At 39.7% G+C, this 21,513-nt stretch overlaps 1 protein-coding gene across 11 annotated transcripts in view; it reads right to left on the reverse strand.

Moving 5' to 3' along the window:
* The window catches only part of LOC139148129 (probable G-protein coupled receptor CG31760), a 228,956-nt gene that overhangs the window by 15,061 nt on the left and 192,382 nt on the right, over positions 1–21,513 (reverse strand). For all 11 annotated transcript variants that reach the window (XR_011555884.1, XR_011555883.1, XM_070719430.1 and 8 more), the window contains 4 exons: positions 20,314–20,649; positions 19,529–19,597; positions 12,240–12,349; positions 6,232–6,446 (listed from right to left, as the gene is read on the reverse strand). Coding sequence is in view for 9 of the 11 variants with exons in the window: in XM_070719430.1 (XP_070575531.1) it covers positions 6,232–6,446; positions 12,240–12,349; positions 19,529–19,597; positions 20,314–20,649 (730 nt within the window). In the remaining 2 variants the exon portion in view is untranslated. The remainder of the gene's footprint in view (positions 1–6,231; positions 6,447–12,239; positions 12,350–19,528; positions 19,598–20,313; positions 20,650–21,513) is intronic.

Here is a 21,513-nt window from a genome sequence, read left to right on the forward strand (position 1 = left end):
CGCCGAATGTTTCCAAGCTAGGCTTTGTAAACGGTGGCTGCGTTTAATGGGAAGTTTCGCCCACGTAGACGCCTTTCCTATATCTATGAGGTATTTTTATCTCTCTTGGGGTGCTTGAATCGGCCCAGGACGAACGAAAACGTGGGTCTTGCATCCTCAAAGATTACAGGAAAGTGACAACCTCCGCTGACCTCAAGGCGGAAAATTACTCCGCCAGATAACACCACGTGTTAGGCACGCATTTAAGCCACCTCTTTTCAAAATACAAGATGATTGCTGATGATGATCGTTAGTCGCGATAATGACGACAGTTGGTTGGGACTGTGAGTCGGGGCTTACGAAGGCAATACACGAATGACTCATATCATGCGGGCAATTGAAAACCCCAAGACTCCCATCACGACTTCGAACTATCACATTTCACCGCAAATGGCGCGTAACACCAGCACATAAAATTGTCATGATACCAATTTCTTCTCCCCCCCCCCACCCCGTATAGTCCGATAGTCTGTAATTGAATCGTCGAATATTGAAGATGAACATTTATCAGTCGTTTGGTGTTTTTTACTGAGAAGATTTGATTACCAGGCCATCGGGACCTTCCCATCGGTATTCTCCATGGAAACGCGTGTGACGTGTTTTTTCTCTGCCGGACAGGTGCACCCGACGCGCGTGGTTTTTATAAGTCCGCCATTATGCACGATGGCACTACTTATTTCTCCTGTTTTTCCATCTTCCCAAATGAATTATACCGACGTGTACTTTCCGGTGAAAATTTATGGAACGTTGACTCTGTAAGTGTTCGAAAGTTATCACCTAACAGAGGAGAGATTGGGCAGTTTTATGATCGGTAGAAAATCGGCATAAAACGCAACTGACAGTCAAAACGGCGACTTCACTGAATTTCTCTTTAAAGTGTTTTATCTCATATTTCGCGGTTTTTTTTTAATGTGTAATTTTTGAATCGTAAACTTGAATTTAATTAGCATTGAACAGACATGACCCGCGTTTAATTTGAAAATTACCGACGATTTGCTAGCTCGCACTAACATCAGAAGATCATTCAAATTGATTGCAGTGACTGTGACGTCGACATACTTTGCCATCATCTCTCACCATAGAAAAAACCACGAAGCCTGATGTGTCTAATTTTTCGTCATGTATTTCAATAGTACAGTAGGGAAAAAACTAAGTCCCTTTGGTACTTTTGTACTGAGAGTAAAAAAGATCTTTAAGAGGTACTCATGTTTTATTTTCACGCATATATCATTGCCTTGATGTACAACAACTGTGCCAATATATATATATATATATATATATATATATATATATATATATATATATAAACAAATTACTTCAAGTACAAAGTAATGAAATCTATCACTTAAGTTTCATGCATCATGAGGATTGCAGGATGCAAGAAACTTAAGTAATATATTTCATTAAGCTTACTTTGTACTTAAATTTGTTCATTTATAACGCTCTGCTTAGCATCGAGCACTGTAATTTCCCACGAGGACATCTGTATACTTCGATATATATATATATATATATATATATATATATATATGTGTGTGTGTGTGTGTGTGTGTGTGTGTGTGTGTGTGTGTGTGTGTGTGTGTGTGGTGTGTGTTTATTAGTAAACGATTCTGGTAATTCCATTCGGATTTAATTACGGAAAACATTTCAACCATGATCGCAAGGGACAGGTTCCCAAATTCTATAGATTTATTGAACTTGAATTGTCGAATCGAGTGTGTACAAATTCCATTATGTACTGTACCAGTTCCAGGTTATGCCTGCACCAAGAAAAAAAGAACTACAATGCATGCAGGGAAATAAAAATCAGTCACCCTTCTGGATAAAATTCTCACGGGAAGAGGAAATCATGTCAACAGATAAGAGCTGAATGTCTTTCACTGGACATTTTCTTTCAAGTTTCGCTTACACACTGGCACTCGAAGCGTACCGACCTGATCTTAACGCGATGAATACAACAAGACTTGCGCTCTGCGTGTACTCATCGACCAACGAAGCGTCATGCGATTAAAGCCTGTTTTTGACATGTTTTGCACATGTGTTCACGCAACCTGGATCAGCTATGTGTTTACTGGAAACGCAAGGGGACAATAAGCGTGTTTGTCGAGTGACAGAAACATATCCAGTTCTGCGTACTTTATGATGCGCATGTCTATCGTGGGTTTACACCTCAGCGGCAACAAACTGGCGGTAAATTCATGTCCGCAACAATGCAATCTGTAAGGTTTTCTGGGATGGCACCGTTTCAACGCATTCTCGCATCCTTATACCGTTTCAACTTTCACTCCGAACGTTCTCTTATCCATAGATGTACTTTCTTTCAGTTAATGCCAGTGGCTATCAGAAGATGACATCTAAAAGTACAATCTCACTATTTCCACGGCGAAGGGGGATTTGAAACAGATTTGACAACACTGGGGGATTTTGTGAAACGATGAGACTGAACTGAACGATGCGTTATTCTATTGAAAGTCCTCTTGTATTACGTGCGTGCGCCTGTGTCCGCTCTATTGGGCTCTGAACTCACTGGCTGGGAATATCCGTGAGAAATGTATTTTCCCCGGCGGCAGTCATAAGAGGGATTTGAAATTAGAGTCTCGGGGTGTTCATTTCCATTCGCCGCTGAAGTCCTGACTCCATTTACGGGCACATCATGTAATTAAACTTATACACGCAGAAACTTCCATTTCCCCTGTAGGTTTTTCTCGCCTAGACAGCAACCTCACTTTCAGCGATCTGCGCGCCAAATTTTCACCACTATAATTCGGGACTTCATATTGTTCCCTCCTTGTTTGTCTGATTTCTGATTTTTTTTCGCCTTGATTTTCCTCTTATTACCTCCTCAGATGAAGTCGACAAGACGTCAATATCTTCTCCCCGAGTTGTTCCATCTCAAAGACGCGCCGACTTTCCTGCAGAGCCGCCTTCGCAGTTAGGAGTTTATTAGATTTGCGACGTCCACTTCCCATTACGTCCAAGGCATTTGTTATACCTGGCTTGAACACCACTGCGGGGAGTGCACCATCCCGCAGTCTAGTTTATGAGTAATATCTCAGGGGCTGCCCGCTTGTGTATAAATGTTGCCAGTGCTGTGCTGGGCTTCCAGCGGAGACGTACATTAGTTATATCCATGGTTGGACGAACGCGACTCACTCGAGACTTAAGTGAAGTTGTACTGCTCTAATGTTGATATATTTTTGCAGTCTATGGCCTAATGTACACTTGCTATTAAGTCAAAACTAAATCCTATTTTGTTCATTTCGAATACTTAGCCTGAGCGTAATACCGTACACACAGGTTCGCTATAAACCACACTGCGTAAATAATGTATACTATGCCAGCTTTCACATCATATTGTGCACGCAAACTTCGAAAATTGTTATATTTAAACGGCCACGATTAAATTGATTTAATTGAAACATAACACACTTCACATCTTAATTTCAAAATGGACGGCAGCTATCAATTACTATATTTTCATCATTTTTTGTGAAATCCAGTCACCAAATATTGTGGTTTTGTTCGTGAAAACTCGGTGAATTTCTCCAGAGCCGGAGGTCGCGGAACGACAGCGATCACATAAAAACAACCACCACAACTTGTTGCCCGGGCCAGCATACAATAATACAAGTAGCATCTCAGGTTTGTTACAATCAGTCGATCGTACGGTAGGTTGTAATTTATCAACACAGAAGTTACCACCAGATCTAGAGTATCATGGACTCAACTCATTCAGCCAACTCTGGTGATAGAAGGCATTTCGTTAGCCTAGACTCTAAACGAAGCGTTTTTGCCGCGGTAAAACGAACTCCGAGACCAAAACATTCCGTTTAGAGTCGACGCTAGCATTTCGTAACCTAAACAGTGGTACTGGTATTCACCAATATTCAGGCATATTATATATATATATATAATATATATATATATATATATATATATATATATATATATATATATATATATATATATATATATATATATATATATATAAGTATACAGATATCCTAGTGGGAAATTACATTGCTCGATGCGGAAAGCAGAGCGTTATAAATAACAACACAAAAGATATAAATGAGTGTAGAGCTAACAATCCTTTCACTTCTATCTGAAGATTGCAGGATGCATGAAACTTAAGAGACAGATATCATTACTTTGTACTTGAAGTAATTTGTGTCAGTATGCACTGTCGTATTGTTTTGGTAATCAACTACATAGCCATTGGCTGGCGAAAACCTGACACGTGTTAGCATTGTAGCATTCTATCGTTCAAATACGACAACATTTGGGCATCGACAGTTGTGTTGATATTAATTATGGGGCATTAATAAAATTGCTAGATGACAAAGTTGTCGAATAAATTTCGATTTACCGAATCCTAGAGAAGTTCTGTCTTTGTAGCATAAAATGTTGGGTGCTAACATTGAAAAAATTAACGCGCCCCGAGTTGCAACTTCACTGTCGGTTTTGTTGAAGGCCAGCTTCAGTTCCCGAAGTTGTGATGGTCTTGTCTTGCAAACTTTTTCGTCCCCTTCAAGTCACGTGACGGGTAGAGATCTTATTGATCACTTTCAACTGTGAATTGTGACACGGGCAATTCTTGCATTTAGAATTTTGGGGCACATCAATTACATGAATTTACTTACACGAGGAACAGCGTTTCTGTCTTTTACTTAGTCATAGTGCATCTAGTCAATAAAATCGAATTCCAGATATTTCACAATGTTTGCTTTCAAGGTCCGATGGAAAAACGAACTCGTCCTCACAGTAACAGACATTAAATTGTAAAGTTCGCGAGAGGAATTCGGCAAATTTGGTATAATAAAAAAACTTTCCACGGATATATTCAGGCATTTACCATCCCTTGGAAAACAAGAATTAAAAAGGTCGTTCCATACTCTCTACTCTGCAGGCAACTTTTAATGACTACGGACATGCATGGATCCCCCTAAACCTGAAATTATATCTGTCTTATCTGTCGATCAAAACATATTTGAGAATCCCAAATGGCTCTGAATGGATGTGTTTTCGTCCATTTAAAACAAAAATAATTCCATGACAAACCCTCGAGCAAAATGTTCCATATTCGCGAAGTGGACACAACATGTCGCGGTGTATGAGCAGGTTTTTACATTTAGACTAAGGTATAATTGGATATGTAGACTATCCTTTGCGGGCTGGTTGATACATTAGCGGCTCACTCAATCCCTAATTTTGTTCTGATGTTTTCCAAGCTTGTAAGGGGTTTTATAAAATAATGTAATTCGACTTAACCAAGGACACGTACAGAACAGGATCAAGATATTTCGGCATAATGCTCAACTGTACTCGGCGCAAAATAAACTTTATTGTCCAAGAAGTCAGCGAAATGTACCAATATTAGGAAAGGATTTCAACTGAGATCTGTCATCATTTTTAAAAGGTTAATGACTGAACACTGAAGCTTCGGGAGGATAGTAGACAGGTTTTGTTTTATTTTGTCAACTGGAAACTTAACGTCAGATGTCATTGTTTCCTGGCGGATGTTACACATCAACTTTCCAGGGATCCGGTCACTCATCTCAGTCTGAGTGACTTCTCAAGGAAGTCAACTTACGGGTCTTAAGTGGTATTTTAAATTGTGGTGTTTGTCCGACTCAGAGCTGTTTAGTATTTCATAACCCGATTCAAACCTACGCTGACGTCTTGATGGCCTGAATCAAAGAAAGCGTATATCGAGGAGACACGGAGAACAAAGTCTGCCTGCTGAGCGCACGACATCCGCGCTGAAGATGCGATTTCAGAATGAAAATGGCGCCAACACTGTCAAAGGCGTTTATTATATGGGGACTTTCAAAATACTGCAAAAGAAAAGGCCGAGTTATTAGTCCTGTTCTTCTGCACTTGAAAATTTCTGCGTGCAAATTACAAATAGCTGACAACGATATTGTCCAGACTGTTTACGCTCTCAACTTTGGCCTTCAAGAGATTTCGTGCGCATCGAAAAAGCGCGCGAAAGAAATAACACGTTGGCGCTCAACATCGGTCCCGTCGATGCGTAAAATGCGGATCTGTTTAATAATGTTAGGATTTCATGTGCAACAACCTCTACAAGAATTATTAGGTGGTGACTGTATTTGCGACCTCGGTAGGGTAATGAACTCATCACCTTATGAAGGTGTCTGTAGGTTAGCTGTTGTACTTGTCGACACTTACCCCCGGCTGCTGCGTGGTCCCACCATGTGAGTGAGCACTGTGTAGTTTTCAACCCTGATAGCGTGTGTGTGTTCACCACTTGCGGCCTGTCAACTATCGTCCATATCGTGACGTAGCCGATGAACACGGCAACTATGAATGCAAGCCTCGTTATAAGGTCCTTGTCCGTGATTCTGACACGGGCCGCTGAACGAACTCTGAATACAACAGAAATTCTGGAAAAGTACAAATATAAGGATAAGAAAGCAACATTTATCATGTTAAGTGTGCCCCGGGGTACAAAAATTCGAACTCTAAAATTTTTACAGTATTTTTGAGCTACCCCTTATAGGATCTCATTTTGAAGCTCATAGGCTAAACGAAGTTTTCACTGGCTTGTGTAAGTATTCACATTTCAAGACCCATGAAAAACACAAACTTTAATAGGGGATTTGTTAATAGAGGATTGTTCTTTTCTAAACATTCCATGCGAAGATTACATCGTACTCAGGCTGTATTGACAACTTGCAATAATCCATACACGCAACGAGTACACGTCAAGGTTTCACTTGTTTACTCAATATACATGTACCCTATCAATATCACTTGTGCTATACGCATCGAGAATTGTTTATGTCCACAGAAACACAATGTAGGTAAACATCCATCCATCCATCCACCATCCATCCATCCATCCATCCATCCATCCATCCATCCATCCATCCATACATACATACATACATACATACATACATACATACATACATACATACATACATACATACATACATACATACATACATACATACGTCATATGAGATATTACATCACGTCTCGCGACAACTTCCTGCCGTCTTCCACCGGATCTATATCAATTTTGGCGGTGGTAGTCAATGATACTAAGGGAGAACCATTTGATTTCTGGGGGGGGGATATGGAGGATTTTGAGAAAAAAAAATTTGTCACCAGGTGAGAGAGAAGAAAAAAAAAATTGATCCTGTCATGGCCTGAGAAAAAAAAATTGTCATAACAGACAGAAGAGAAAAAAAAATTGTCACAATGCACCAGAAATAAGCAAAATTTGGAAACCTTATTCTCATGTATTCTTTGCCGGCGCGCCGCCATAGGCGGCGCAAATGTTTTACCACAAGCAATTCTTATGTTTCTTTTCCCAGCACTTATGATATAAGCATGCACTACATAGGTCTACTTTACACCTCAGTACACTCAATGTTTTCCTTCCCATTTCTGACCCAAGAAATCATATTTCAGGATTGCTGTTGCAATATCTCAATGGCATAGGCACTATCTAAAGGGGACTATTTGACTTCTGTAAATTGTGAAAATTTAAAACACAAGACAGGAGTCAATAAACTAGTGTTAAACCAATATATTATTTGATCAATATAAATTTGTTAGAAAGATGTAGCTTGACAATGAAAAATTGAGGAACAACAAATATAATGAAATACAATGTGTGAGCCTTGTTTTTCTGACCACAAACACCGGATCGCAAACATACCATATTCAGGCTTTTCATTAGAAGCTGGCAGCTGGAGAAATGACACAAGAAGGTCACAGATTTTCCGTTCCTGTATATTCATTTGTCTTCAGTCTCTGGCAAACAGAACTGTTTTTCACACATTGTATTGTCATTGTTTGGTTGTTGAATATTGTGACTCAAAAACTGATCATGCAAAAAATGTAAAAAATATCAGTGTTCAATGTCATTTTCAAACAGTTTTACCGAGTGCAAAATAAACTGAAACTCCTCTCAGATTGCACCATTAAACACATCAATTTCTCAAAATTCCCAATACGAGAGGGGGAACCCCCCTCTCGTGCTCTCCCCCTTGGGTATTCTGACAGTTTCACTTAGTTAAAAAATTAAAAACACCTCTCAGTTTGCACCAGACTGCACCATTGCACACATCAATACCTTAAAACTTTCCATCCAAGATAGGGAAAGCCCCTGTGACACTTTCCCCCTAAGCCTCTCATGTTCTCCCCCTGTACTTTCAAATTCTGCCCGGTCAGATATCCTAGTGAAAACCCTGTCATAATATCCATCCAAATTAAACAATATACTATATAATTAGATACTGCGTGATCTTTTATATCTTTATTTTATTGTGACTTTGAATTTCATTTTGATGTGTTCACCTTTTTTGAACCATCATGAGATAACTGATGATAGTCTAGCAGGGTACATCAGGATTTGAAGGTCTTTACTGTTGCTGTATTTTGTAAATTTTACAATTACATGTATTGGTATTAAACTTTTCTAAGTGGGGGATCAGTCAAAATTTCAGAGTTAGAGAGGGAGGTTACTCAAATTCATCATGGTTGGTGGGGGGGGGGGGTCACTCGAAATTTCAGAGTTTCAGGCCGTAAATAATGACGGCTCCCTTTACAACGCATTACAAACTTGATGACCGATAAAAAAAAAAATTGCACTGCTACTCCATATGAAAAAAAAAATTGATGCAGGCCTGACAGTAGAAAAAAAAAATTGCTGTCACTCTGACAGGAAAAAAAAATTTGCTTCCATACCCTTTTCCTCCATACCCCCCCCCCCCCAGAAATCAAATATGGTTCTCCCCTAAGTCTAAGAGAATCTCTCAGATTCAACAACTCATCATTCAACGGGCTAGGAAATTGGCGAGCGATGTTTGAGTGCCTCCGGCCATGTCCTCTTCCTGTGGCGTCTGTCTACACCTTTGATGTAATGACCTGTCAGACCATTAGGATGTTGCATGGTTATCGGCAAGTTTGGCAGACGGTGTCTTGAGAATTGTCTGTCGACTGGTAGTAAGAGCAAATCCCCCGCCATTTCATCCTGAGTTGTACGGAATCAGAAATTTGAATCGTTTGCCAGCAATACCGTCGAAACTCGAGGGGATGGTTCAATGTGCTGTCTAGTCAAATCAAACGAATGTATACGGTGACAACTTTACTAAATTGTTCACTCTGTACACGTATAAAAGCCGTATGAAGTTATATGCGATCAATAGATAACTCTTGAACTCAAAGATTCATTATCCCACAGCGGGGCCGTTTCTTCACCGTCAGCCATCACTCGTACGGTGTCGTCAGTGCACAAACAATTTCCGTGTCTAAAGTTGCTAAAACAGTGGTATTGTTTATTTGTATCCGATGGGAAATCTCTGTTAATGGCGTTATAAACTAGAGCTATGTGTATGCCACTTGTGACAGTTTTAAGTCAATTGAGAGACAGATAGCATGGACGCCATCCACCATTTTGGAAAATTTGCGGTGTTGACATGACCACAGGGGTCAAGTTGGAATGCAGCGAGAGCAATAAAATACTCGTAAATGAAGCCAGAGACTTTATCATCGCTATAGGGTTTGTCTCTCTTAAACTCTCAAACGCTATCGTTTTAATTCCGAATGGACGTGACGAAGTCAAATCAACGACCGACGATTGGCCCCTGGAGGGGAGAATAAATCACCTCGGTTGAGGGCGAAGTTCAATCACGTTGTGGACCTTATCAACGGGACTTGTTATACCCGCCATGATTTTTTAAACGACTGTTTAGATTGAATCGAAATCTTGCGGGGGGGGGGGGTATTGAATAAATCAGCCTCAGACGATAAATCGAGAGGAAAGAGAAGTTGATTCGATCTAACGATGACAAATGGCCATTCAATTCGCTCTAGAGCTTACAGAGGTGTTATTCAAGTCTCTAAAAAATTGAAATTGGTCAATAAAAGAGAGGGTACTTTAGAAAAATCTATTGCCGCTGTAAAGAATGACAAAAACAGAATAGTCGCTTGATTTATGAATCGATGCTTAGGTCATTGAAAGTTCGGCTAAATAGATTTCTGTTATGTCTTCTTCACAGCCGATGAAACGGGGGTACGTGACATATATTAATGAACGCGTGTGGCATTTTGTCAATCGCATTAAAATTTTATAGCGATTAAAGACGATATCATGACAAACATTTAGAACCCCCATACCTTGTTGTTGATGGTGGCGTTTATTATGAATTATTCTATAAGGGCGCCCGGAGGGTTGTTCTCGTCGGAGACAGTTTTATCTCTGACGTTTCTCCGCTGTATTCTCAGTTGTGTTCTGAATGAGATACGACAAGCCTCTCGACTGCTTTGCTGCACGTCGAATGCAGTTCCCTACATCGATGTTACATGAAGCTTAAAACTTTGAGTTTCACCTTCAAATCGAGTCTTGATTGAGATACTATTTTTTTTCAGTATAAATTGGAAGGTAATCTTTATATTGATTTCGATTGTGCATCGGGGTTATATTTCAGAGTAAATGTCTGTTCTTTTACCCCAGAAATTATCACAATTCTCCTATTAGACAGCTGTGATCGACGTTTTACAATTTACCTGGAATTGGCGAAAGGCTAATTGATATGGCAACAATTATAAATGACTTCAAGTTTGTCCTATAATTGTAGACATCATAAAAACACCACTGGTGTAGAGCGGGCATTTCATATATGGTATCAACTCACATTCACAGATCAGAACAAGGGTATCTGATCAAGAAGCACACATTCAAAAAATATTAAACGTAAAACAGGCAACAATGGAGAACGTGAGTCCTGCTGTGTACGTGTTTTCATGACGGCTACAAGTCGCGGCTCGGCTTGTAGTCACTGACAATTGTTGAAAATTTCAAGAAAATCTTGAGATATGCCCCGGCCGTCTAATCGCGGCGAATCGCGATGATTTATAGTCTATAGTCAGTCTTGCGTCCTTCTAATCCATCAGACCAGCCATTGATCAACACGTCAATTAATACATCCGTCCATCCATCCATCCATCAATCCAACCATCCATCCACCAATCTCAGTCTACCCTTCCAGTCACATCCCTAGCTAGGCCATGCCCATCCATCAATTTACACGGCAAAGAATTCAACATTCACGGCAGATTATAGAACATGTCCGTGATGGGGGTGATCAGTTTCTGCTGCAGCGGGGAATGTTTACGTCATCAAATTTTGTCTCACAGTTTTTGACACCGGTGAGGCCCTTACTTGGTCTAAATGTACTGAAAGAACTTATATGTAGATTATGTATGATCACTGTACTTGTGTTTACAGACAGAAAATCAAACTTTCAAACTTTTACAATGCTTATCAAATCTACAACTTGAGTAGGGGCTCATTTTGAAGCTTATAGAGTATCTAAACATTTCACTGGCTTATTTTTAAATAGGAAAATTTAATTTTTCTCCATTGGATTAAATTAACACAGGGGAGTCAGCTATTTTGAATTTAGAGTCGGTAAATATGCGGTAATGTGTGTCTCAAGTATGGTGACCCCTGATTTTATTGATCTGGAAAAGGACTACGGAAAGTTTGGGCAAAAGTTAAAGTCTTTTAATATCGAGGGGCGAATTTCCATAAATTTTGGTGCTTACTGTAGGTTAGGATTTTTGATTTTGAACATAAATTGGCTTTTCTGCGAAACGAGTTTGTCGTTAGAGGGAGCATTTAAGCAAACATTTCAGACCCCCTGTCACATATCTGTCTGCGTCAAAATTAAGACTGTCACACAGACCTGAACACACAGCACTGTATACAGACATGTGTCACAGCTTCTGTTACAATCCTTGACTGTCTTTTCTGACGGAGATCACAGGTTTGCTAATGGGCCTGCTGCCCCAGGTCTGTTTAATGAGGTACTTTGCCCCCGTGAAACCCGAAACACTATCCTAATCTCAGTCGGAAATTTCCGGGTGAAAGATTTCAGGAGTTTACCGCCCTGATAGTGTGTACACCCATCCGTATGTCCACCTCCTCTCACCTTGCCACGTTGCATTCTTTCATTCAGTCGGGTTAATTTTTTCTTCATGAATTCACTAAGCCTTACCTGTCCTATTATTTACTCATAAACGCCAGAGCCAACCAAGGCGCCATGTACTTTTCACCCAAAGCCAAACTACAACAAAAAAACACACCGAATCCATGCTCTCTTGATTCGAAACCGAAATTAAAATCCACACCTCCGTGAGCAAGTACACTCTCGACTTACCTCCATGTTTTTAATAAGAGAGCTCCGTATGATATCGCAAATCCAACTTCATTGAACCAAGGTATTAATGCGCAGGTGACGTTGGAAGGCTTGGAGTAGCTGATTAAAATCTAGTGACAGAAAATTGAAAGTTGGATTTTAGAGATATACGAGGACAAGATAAGGTAGAAAGCGCCTCGGTGTCATATTTTACAGCTCTCAAAGCTTGTGTATATGTGAACTCGTTTTGAAACCCCCAAAGTTAAATAAGGTATACTGTCACCTGTTCCATTTTTGCCACAGTTAACATGGAAAGAGAAAATCTAACAAATCACAGATTTTAAGCGGGTGGCCGCTTTTTAAAAACAGCGCCCCCACATGGGCATTTTGAATACCAAGGAACGCCACTTTGACCATATTTGGGCATATTTAGATTACATGTGACTGTATACCTTCAATTTTTACCGTTGATTTTTACTTAGGACTGACATTACAATCTTGCTATTGCTTAACGTACCGAACATGTTTGAAAGGTTAAAAATTATAAAATTAGCTTCACCATTGCTGTCGATTAACAACGTTAACAATCTTTGACACCGTATTGCGTAAGTTTTCGTGTATTTTTTATTGAATTATTTAAGGTTTCATATAGAGATACTGCATGGACTGTCAGTCACTTTGCATCTTAAATATAAGATGATTTGAATTATTTAAGGTTCCATATAGAGATACTGCATGGACTGTCAGTCACTTTGCATCTTACATATAAGATTATTTGTCAACGAATATATATTGCAAGGAAATCCCTAGTTCTTATTCTTAAGATTTGAATAGAAGAGTGTAAAGCTATCCTGAGCAAAGCATGCATGAATAAAACATTGAACTAATACCATTAATGTTGGGTTTTGAGGCCAGTTCTAACTATCTCCTACATGGGAAAACGCATATTTATTTGAATTTCTCACAATCACACACACACGCACCGGAGATAATACAGTGAATGAATTTGTATGCAATAATAGTGTCTTGATTTGAATGCCTAGGATGTTTCTTTATGGAACAACTGATGCATTTAATTTTCCATTTTATAACAAGAAGTAAAAAGAGAGATATTGCGCACGTAAAAATTGAAATTACTGATGAGGATTGATGGCAAGTAATCTTCCTGAGACATTTGACTCAGTTGTAAAATTACCAGCAACAGAAGTAACCTTTCATTTTTTTATACTATATATAATGCATCGAAGCGATTCGTTTACGATTAGCATAAGTAAACCTGCATTTGGGACATCTCCCTCTTGGTCCGCTTCAAGACGTGACTCCCTAAGTGTGGTTTGAGAAGGAGCAGCAGTGATTCTTCTTAAAGGTCGCCTCCCGTCTCAACCTTTTACAAAAAATGATGTTCCAACATCTTGAAGGCTAGAGATGGTGTATGCATTTCCTGTTCATGGACGGGGAAATGTTTTGAGACAAACTGCAGGCACTTTGCCTTTCCGTGTTCCGTTCTTCACGCTATTTGAATCTTTGTGTGTCCAATTGACACATGCCAAGAACCTAACGGCCTTACAAGTAGACTCAATTTGGCGAAAGAACACAATATTGTCACGCCGGCGCGACCTTTCCGGCTTTCTTGTACGACCATTGACGGGATTTTTTCACACATTTTCGTCGGCAAGTCGCAACGGCTTCACGAGAGTAACCGATGGAGATAAAGTGTGAAGTGTAAGAGGTGAATGGATAATTTTATCTAGAATAATTGCCTTCGATTTCGCCCACTCTTATTCCGCACTGGTTTGAACGCTGCCTGGATCCATTATACTGTTCACTGTTAGTCGTCGATTTGGGATGGTCAGAGTGAAATATCAACTGTCTTGTAGGGATCGATATCTTTGCCTCCATGGCGCACTTTCTAGGAGACACTTATTTAGCCATGCAATCAAACTACACTGAGATCGACAATTTGGTAAATTAGTCTGGAAGTCATTGCGACCTTTGACCCGTTGCACGATCCAGCGTTAAGAACACTATTACTTTCGGTTGTTGCGGCTAATCAAGCTGCTGTTACTTCAACAAAAAAAATGTTTAGTGAATGAACAAGATAAGAGGGGAAGAAAGTGTCATTTAATGTGAAATATCGAGCCAAAATAGATTTGTGACACCGCTTGCAAACTGGGTTAAAGTTAAACTTCGCAACTTGAAGCTGGTCGGCTGAGTGAATGAACTCGTGGTAGAAGAAACGTCAAGTTGCCGACGTCCCACTTCAGTGATCCGATATTTAGTTTCCACTTTATGAAATTCTTGCTTTAAAATAGAATTTGACAAATATCGCTCCCATGTTCTGCAAGCTAACCTTTTCGGGCAAGAAGATACACAACACTGCCGACATAGTGAAAATGGTGAACAATAGACCGTCAAAGAAGAAGCCTTGCGTTTTCAATATACGAACGTTATAAATTGTAATATATTTACCAGCAGGAGTAATGGGTATTTTGCGAAAGCTATATACATTTATATGACTAATCATTCCCCATGCTTTGCAAACTTTAAAACCTAGGTTCTTAGTGAGTAATTCAAAATTGTGATGGCATCATATGAACGCTGTGTCGATGATGAAATCTTGCCCAGGTTATACTCAGGAGAAACTTTATATAAAATCACTTTGGAACTCTGGGATCATATCTCTGTCTGCCCGCGCTCTACTCTGCACTAGACTCTACTCTGCCACGTTGCTTTGCCAACAGAATCACATAATAGAAAGGGGAAGGCTTTTGCAAATGCGCAAGTGCGTAATTTCACAGTCACACTGCCACAATAAATACCGGCTGAGTCTCTGGGCCACCCATCTCATTTAGGATTATATTCGTCTTACGGTCCTGTGCTTTCCTACTGAGGTAATATATGTACACGGGGTACATTTGAGATATTTTTCGAGACTTGTGTGCATTGACCTGCAGCGCCTAAAGAAGTGATTGCCGGAGATAATCAAGGTAGTTTTGCCCATAATTGACGCAAGATTTCATGACCGGGCGAGCAAAAATTTGGCTTTGGTTGCAGTGCGCACCTGCTACCCGTAGCGAAATCCGACTTCCGTGTCGGAAACAACGGTGTCGTTTATGAAAAGTTCTGGTGCGCCACTGAGTCTCAGAAATGTAATATCGGTGGCCACGAGCTAATATCAAGCGAAGTTGAAGTGCCCTTCCTGAAGGTTAAGTATTTCTTCAAAGTAAGGTAGTCTAGATCTGTTTGAGATTGGCTCGGGCAGAACAAAATGAATTGGAACAGACGGAAGAACGTCTCACGGGTCAAAACGAAAACAAATCAGAAAACTGATGACTCCCAGCCAATGATTGCCGCCCTAGCTAAAGTCCCCCAGTTACGGATAACCTTATAGATGATCAGTCGCAAGGTACACTAGAGAGAAATATTTAAAAGGTCAAAATATGCTGAGAAACATATACCCTCCTTTAGGAAATTTTTCTAGAAAATGTTAAGATAACTCCAGGTGATCATGAAAAATTTCACATGGTAAAAGTGTTTTGTGGGACAACAAGTCATTGTCAATGACATAGTCCCCACTTGGTTAATGAATTTGGAAACCACTGATGGAAATGATAGTGAAGTGATATACTGCAGGTCAATAGATATCCTTAAAATGGTGGAGAAATCGCTGTATGATGTATGTGTACTACGAATGGAATTAATTTTAGAAATAGTTGGATGTGTGATCAATTGTTGCCATGTGGTTTTATGAAGTCTTGAGTGTTGGTTTGTGAAAAAGATGTATATGGGTGGGCAGGCGTAGAAGGCCCTCACATGGAACATGTCTGTAGGTGAGTTGACCTGGCAATGTATGAAGCTCAATTTTAATCTCAAAAGATTAAAACACGACTTGACTGGAAAGTACTGGGCACAAACAGAAATACAGGTCAGTTGATTATATCTGTCGATGTAATGGTTTTGTCGAAGATAGATTCAGATTCGTACTAAGTTTCAGCTAGTTTGATTGTCGTATTACAAGAAATTTCTCGGCTTGAAAGGCGGCTGGCATTCCTGTAGTTCACTTTTATTCAATATCACAACACAACAAGTCATCGTTGATGACACAGTCCCCACTTGTTAATGGGTGCTTTGATTACAGGTCCTCAGAGAGGATAAAGTCCTCTTCATTAGGTCTATGATAAAAATAAAATTCGCTTGATACATGTCTGAGTTATGGTTCAGAACATGAAAAAATCATAATTAAATGGTCACACAGCGGCCATATTGGATCGTATCACAAAACAAATCAATGTGCATATGTATGAAATTGGTCAATCTCCTTGTACCAACTTTGAATAAATTTGCTTGATACATGTCTGAGTTATGAATCCGGACATGAAAAAAGGTAAAAAAATGGCCACATGATGGCCATATTGGATCGTATCACAAAACAAAGCAATGTGCATGTCATTGGTCAATGTCCTTGTACAAACTTTGAATAAAATCAGTTGAAACATGTCTGACTAATGGCTCTGTACTGTACATGAAAAAATCGTAATAAAATGGGCACCTGGCAGCCATATTGGATCGTATCACAAAACAAATTGATGTGCACAGCTATGACATTGGTCAATGTCCTTGTACCAACTTTGAATAAAATCGGTTGAAACATGACTGAGTAATGGCTCTGTACATGAAAAAATCATAATACAATGGCCACCTGGCAGCCATATTGAATCGTATCACAAAACAAATCAAAGTGCATCTGTATGACATATGAAGTAATCCTTGTACCAAGTTTAAATGAAATCGCTCCAGGCATCTCTGAGATATCTGCATGAACAGACACACGCACGCACGCATGCACAGACGCACGAACGCACGCACACACGGATTCACGGACATGACCAAACCTATAAGTCGCCCGGACGGTGTCCGTGGGGACTAAAAAGATTTGGCACAGGAATATCTCAGGTATCTGCATTCATTAGCTCGTATGCATGGACACAGCATTAATTACTATTAATTTCATCCTGGAACCCCTGTGGATCAAACCTGGGGACCCTGTGGATGGATATCAAATGCAGGAAAGAAAACGGCCTTCACACAACCATTTTTGATTGAATCATTACAAAAATTGGCATGCATATATATGTGATAGAGATTAATATATGTACTAACTTTCAATGAAATCACGCCCAGCATCGCTGAGAAATTTACGTGAACGAACGCACAGTCGTCAAATATTGGAAACAAAATGGCCGCCACGCAGCCATTTTAGACTGGATCAAAACAAAAATCCATGTGCATATTACTAATAGAGTAATCTATGTATCAAGTTTGAATGGAATCGCTCCTAGCATCACTGAGAATTTTGCATGAACATACGCACCGGCATCAAATAGAGGAAACAAAATGGCTGCCATACGGCTATATTGAATTGGATCGTAAAACAAAACGACGTGCATATGTATGGCATAGGTAATAATCCTTGTACCAATTTTGAATGAAATTGCTCCAGGCGTCTCTGAGATATCAGCGTGAACGGACGCACGCACGCACGCACGCACGCACGGACATGACCAAACCTATAAGTCCCCCCGGACGGTGTCCGTGGGGACTAAAAACTAACAAAACAGCATTTTCACAAAACTGTATACAAATTGTGTGCTGTCTTATGGTGAAAGTAGGGAAATGGCTCATTGGATCGTATCATGAAGACGTTTGACAGATGTATGTAAGTCATAGTGTTTTGTCCTTCTGCCAAGTTTAGAAGAAATTTGTCATGGTATGTCCTAGTAATGGCTCTGGACATTAGAAACATTGCAAGAAAATGGCCGTCGGGCAGCCATATTGGATTGTATCATGAAGATATTTGATAAGCTTATGTAAGTTAAAGATGTAATGTGTTGTCTTGTGTTAAGTTTAAATACATTTGTCAAGGCATGTCTTAGTAATGGCTCATGGCCGCATTGGATCATATTATGAAGATTTTTTATATGCTTGAGTAAGTCATAGTTTCTTATCCTTGTGCAAGTTTAAATAAAAGGGAACTTTATCAAGGCATGTCTGAGTAATGGCTCTGGACATAAATAAATGACCGCCTGGCAGCCATATTGGCTTGTATCAAAAAAAATAATCGACTTGCATGTGTATGGTATAGTGTATTAACCTTGAACCAAGTTTGAAAGAAATCGCCCAAAGCATCTCAGAGAAATTTGGGTGAACGAACGCACTGATCCACTAAAGCACGGACGCACGCACGGACGCACATACACGACCGAATCTATAAGTCCCCCCGGACTTTGTTCGTACGCCGCGGGGACTAATAATCACTGCGGAACTTTTACCTAGCACAGTAAGGAACTGAGTTGGAAATTGCAATGAATTAATGGGTAATGTAATGTAATGTAATGTAATGTAATGAAATGTAATGTAATGTAATGTAATGTAATGCAATGTAATGTAATGCAATGTAATGTAATGTAATGTAATGTAATGTAATGTAATTTAATGTAATGTAATGTGATGTTATGTAATGTAATGTAATGTAATGTAATGTAATGTAATGCGATGCAATACAATGTAATGCAATATTATGTCATGCAGTGCAATGCCATATAATGTAATGTAATGCAATACAATGTAATGCAATGTTATGTCATACAATGCAATACTATGTAATGTAATTTAATGTCATCTAGTGTCGTGTATTGTAATGGATTAACGGAAATTCGATTGAAGCAAGAGGAAATTCTGTTTAGAATATTGTTGCAGCGAAATGTTAGAGCATGTATGAAGTCTCCTTTATATAAACCTGCCAACATCGCCGCATTATTTAATCGTACTAAAATGCCGCCGCCTCAAAGTTAACCGTAGTTTGTCATGCCTCTCGCTAGCGGTGATCACATTTAGCTCGCAGTTTCGCGTCTTTGATGCAAAGTTGTTGGGATAAAGAAGACATGAAGTGATATTTTGAGAGCGAAACGTTGTCTCAACCCACAACAGAAAAGCCCCACCGCGTCCTAAACCGCCGGCTCTTGCGATCGCATTTGTGCTTTTCAACATTAAGTATTTATATGACGTCGGTGTCCAGCAAACCAATTTGTTCAGAGATAAAGTTGACAACAGTCCCTTTAATGAAGCGATATGCATTGACATGTGACCCCAATGCATTCTGGAACCTTAATCAAATACCGCAAATCAAATTTTCAAACAGAGCAGCAAAAGTCTCTAAGTCTGTGTACGTGGCCTCGTATATGCCTCGCAACTTGTCAGACAATAATGGTTGATGAATTGTATAAGTAACGGTAGAATGGCTGCACACTCACCGGACAGTAAAGAATTAATGACCCGAGCAGTATAATCCGAAGTAACACCGGACTCGCAGCTTTCACGACCTGGAAAGAATATCAAAGACACGCATGGCATTACGTGTATTTAGAAAACATTAAGAGAATGTGGTGGGATCTCTCTTGGAGATGAAGTAACAAATAGTGATATCATTGAACAAAGAGAAAAACTTTGTTTGGTTGAGGTAGCATGCGCCGCGAAAGTGAAAGACTTAAACTTTTTCTCGAACTTTCCTCAATGAAACTTTCAACCATTCTCTTACCAAAGCAAGAACAAAAATCAGGGGTCACCGTACAAAGTTTGGTAACAGAGAAACAAATTACTTAACATTTACCGATGTATCTATTCAAAATGGCCACTATCTATCCCAGTGCTAAATCTATTGGGAAAAATAAAATTAGAATTTTCAGAAAACTAAGACGATGAAATTTTTCTGACTTAAAGAGCTTTGTAATGAGCGCCAACAGGTGGTAGATCAGAAAGGAAATGTAAACAAGTGAGAGTCCAAATATCTGTCCCCAAACGCATCGTACGTTATTACATGTCATACAATGCGTTTGAAGAACTGATGATATTTTTGAGTGATGTTGATGTAAAATTGTTGTTGTTGTTGTTGTTGTTTTGCGTTATTTCTCTTGTTCGTTTCAGATGAAACTAAATCGCATCAGTTTATATCACAATGTCGCATCAGTTTATATCACAATGTCGACCGCCGAGACTAGGTTGCTACCACTTTTCGTCAGTTGAATAAAAATAAACAAACCTTAACTCCGCTGTATTTTATGGTAAACCAAATAAGCGTCGTGGTGCAACTAATCACAGCACACTGTATGATCAGTACGGCCGTTCTCATCGTCCAATCAAGGTGCAGAATGCAGGACCTGCCGTCCGTGCACTCCTCACACCCCGCTCCGCAAGGCAGACACCGGACCTGGTGGAAAGTGTTGTGTTCCCCGAGCAGCGACTTGTCGTACTCCCTCTCCAGTTCGGTGCCATTGAAAAAATGGTTCTCGGCGGTCACGTCGGGGAAGTAGGTGCCTTTCTTGCAGACGCACTTGTACGATCCACGTCGGAAGCCCAGTCCCGGTATAAAAACACACTGTAAGTAACAAAAGGAAAAAGCTGGGACAATCAAAACGTAGCTACACTAGCGCATTTTGAAAATGTCCAACTCAAATGATCTGGAAATATTATATCTGTGTATGCGTGCTGTAATATGATGATAGCGCTGGTAAAAAGAACCTAAAGTAGACAACTGATAGGTGAAATGTATTCAACAGCGCGATGTTGTACTTAGTTGTTTGTAGTAGCGCTACTGAAATAGTATAGATTCTAGCTCTGTAAGTTGTTGTGCCATGAAATTCCTGGCAAAACACCTTCACAAAGTCCCCGAGGTATTGGGTCGTTTGATTGAGTCAGTTACCGACGCCGCATTCCGTACATTGATGATTCATTGACACAAGCAACAGAGATGCCACATGAAATGATCCTGAATAGAAAAAAAACCCTGCATGATGAACTTGAACATGAAGCTCTAAAACTTTGCAAACATTATGCCAAAGGAAGCTTTGTGCTACATATCATTATGGGCAAGACTTAAAATTAGAGTCCAGCATGCAAACGCTTTGGTTAGAGAAGGACACCTCAGAACATTTACCGATAGTTAAAATTGAGACAGGCTGTCATATTCTGTGTTAAATTGTAAGGAAAATTTCATTTTCGATTTCATAGAAACGAATTTAAACTGACTGATTATTTATTTGTTCTAAAGTATTAAAAAATGAGCAAACATAAGCTGTAGATGCACTTGGCATGGGATTTCAGAATCCGAATATATGTGTCTCCGAGGCGCGTTCTACTTTGAGCACTTAAAACAAAAGCCAGCGTCCCGGCTGCGAGCTTGAGAGAAATTTGAATTTTTCCTTGGAGACACGTGAATTCAAAACTCTAACTTTTCTAAGCA

The sequence above is a fragment of the Ptychodera flava genome, chromosome 13 (genome assembly GCF_041260155.1).
Source record: "Ptychodera flava strain L36383 chromosome 13, AS_Pfla_20210202, whole genome shotgun sequence".
In the NCBI taxonomy this organism is placed as follows: domain Eukaryota; kingdom Metazoa; phylum Hemichordata; class Enteropneusta; family Ptychoderidae; genus Ptychodera; species Ptychodera flava.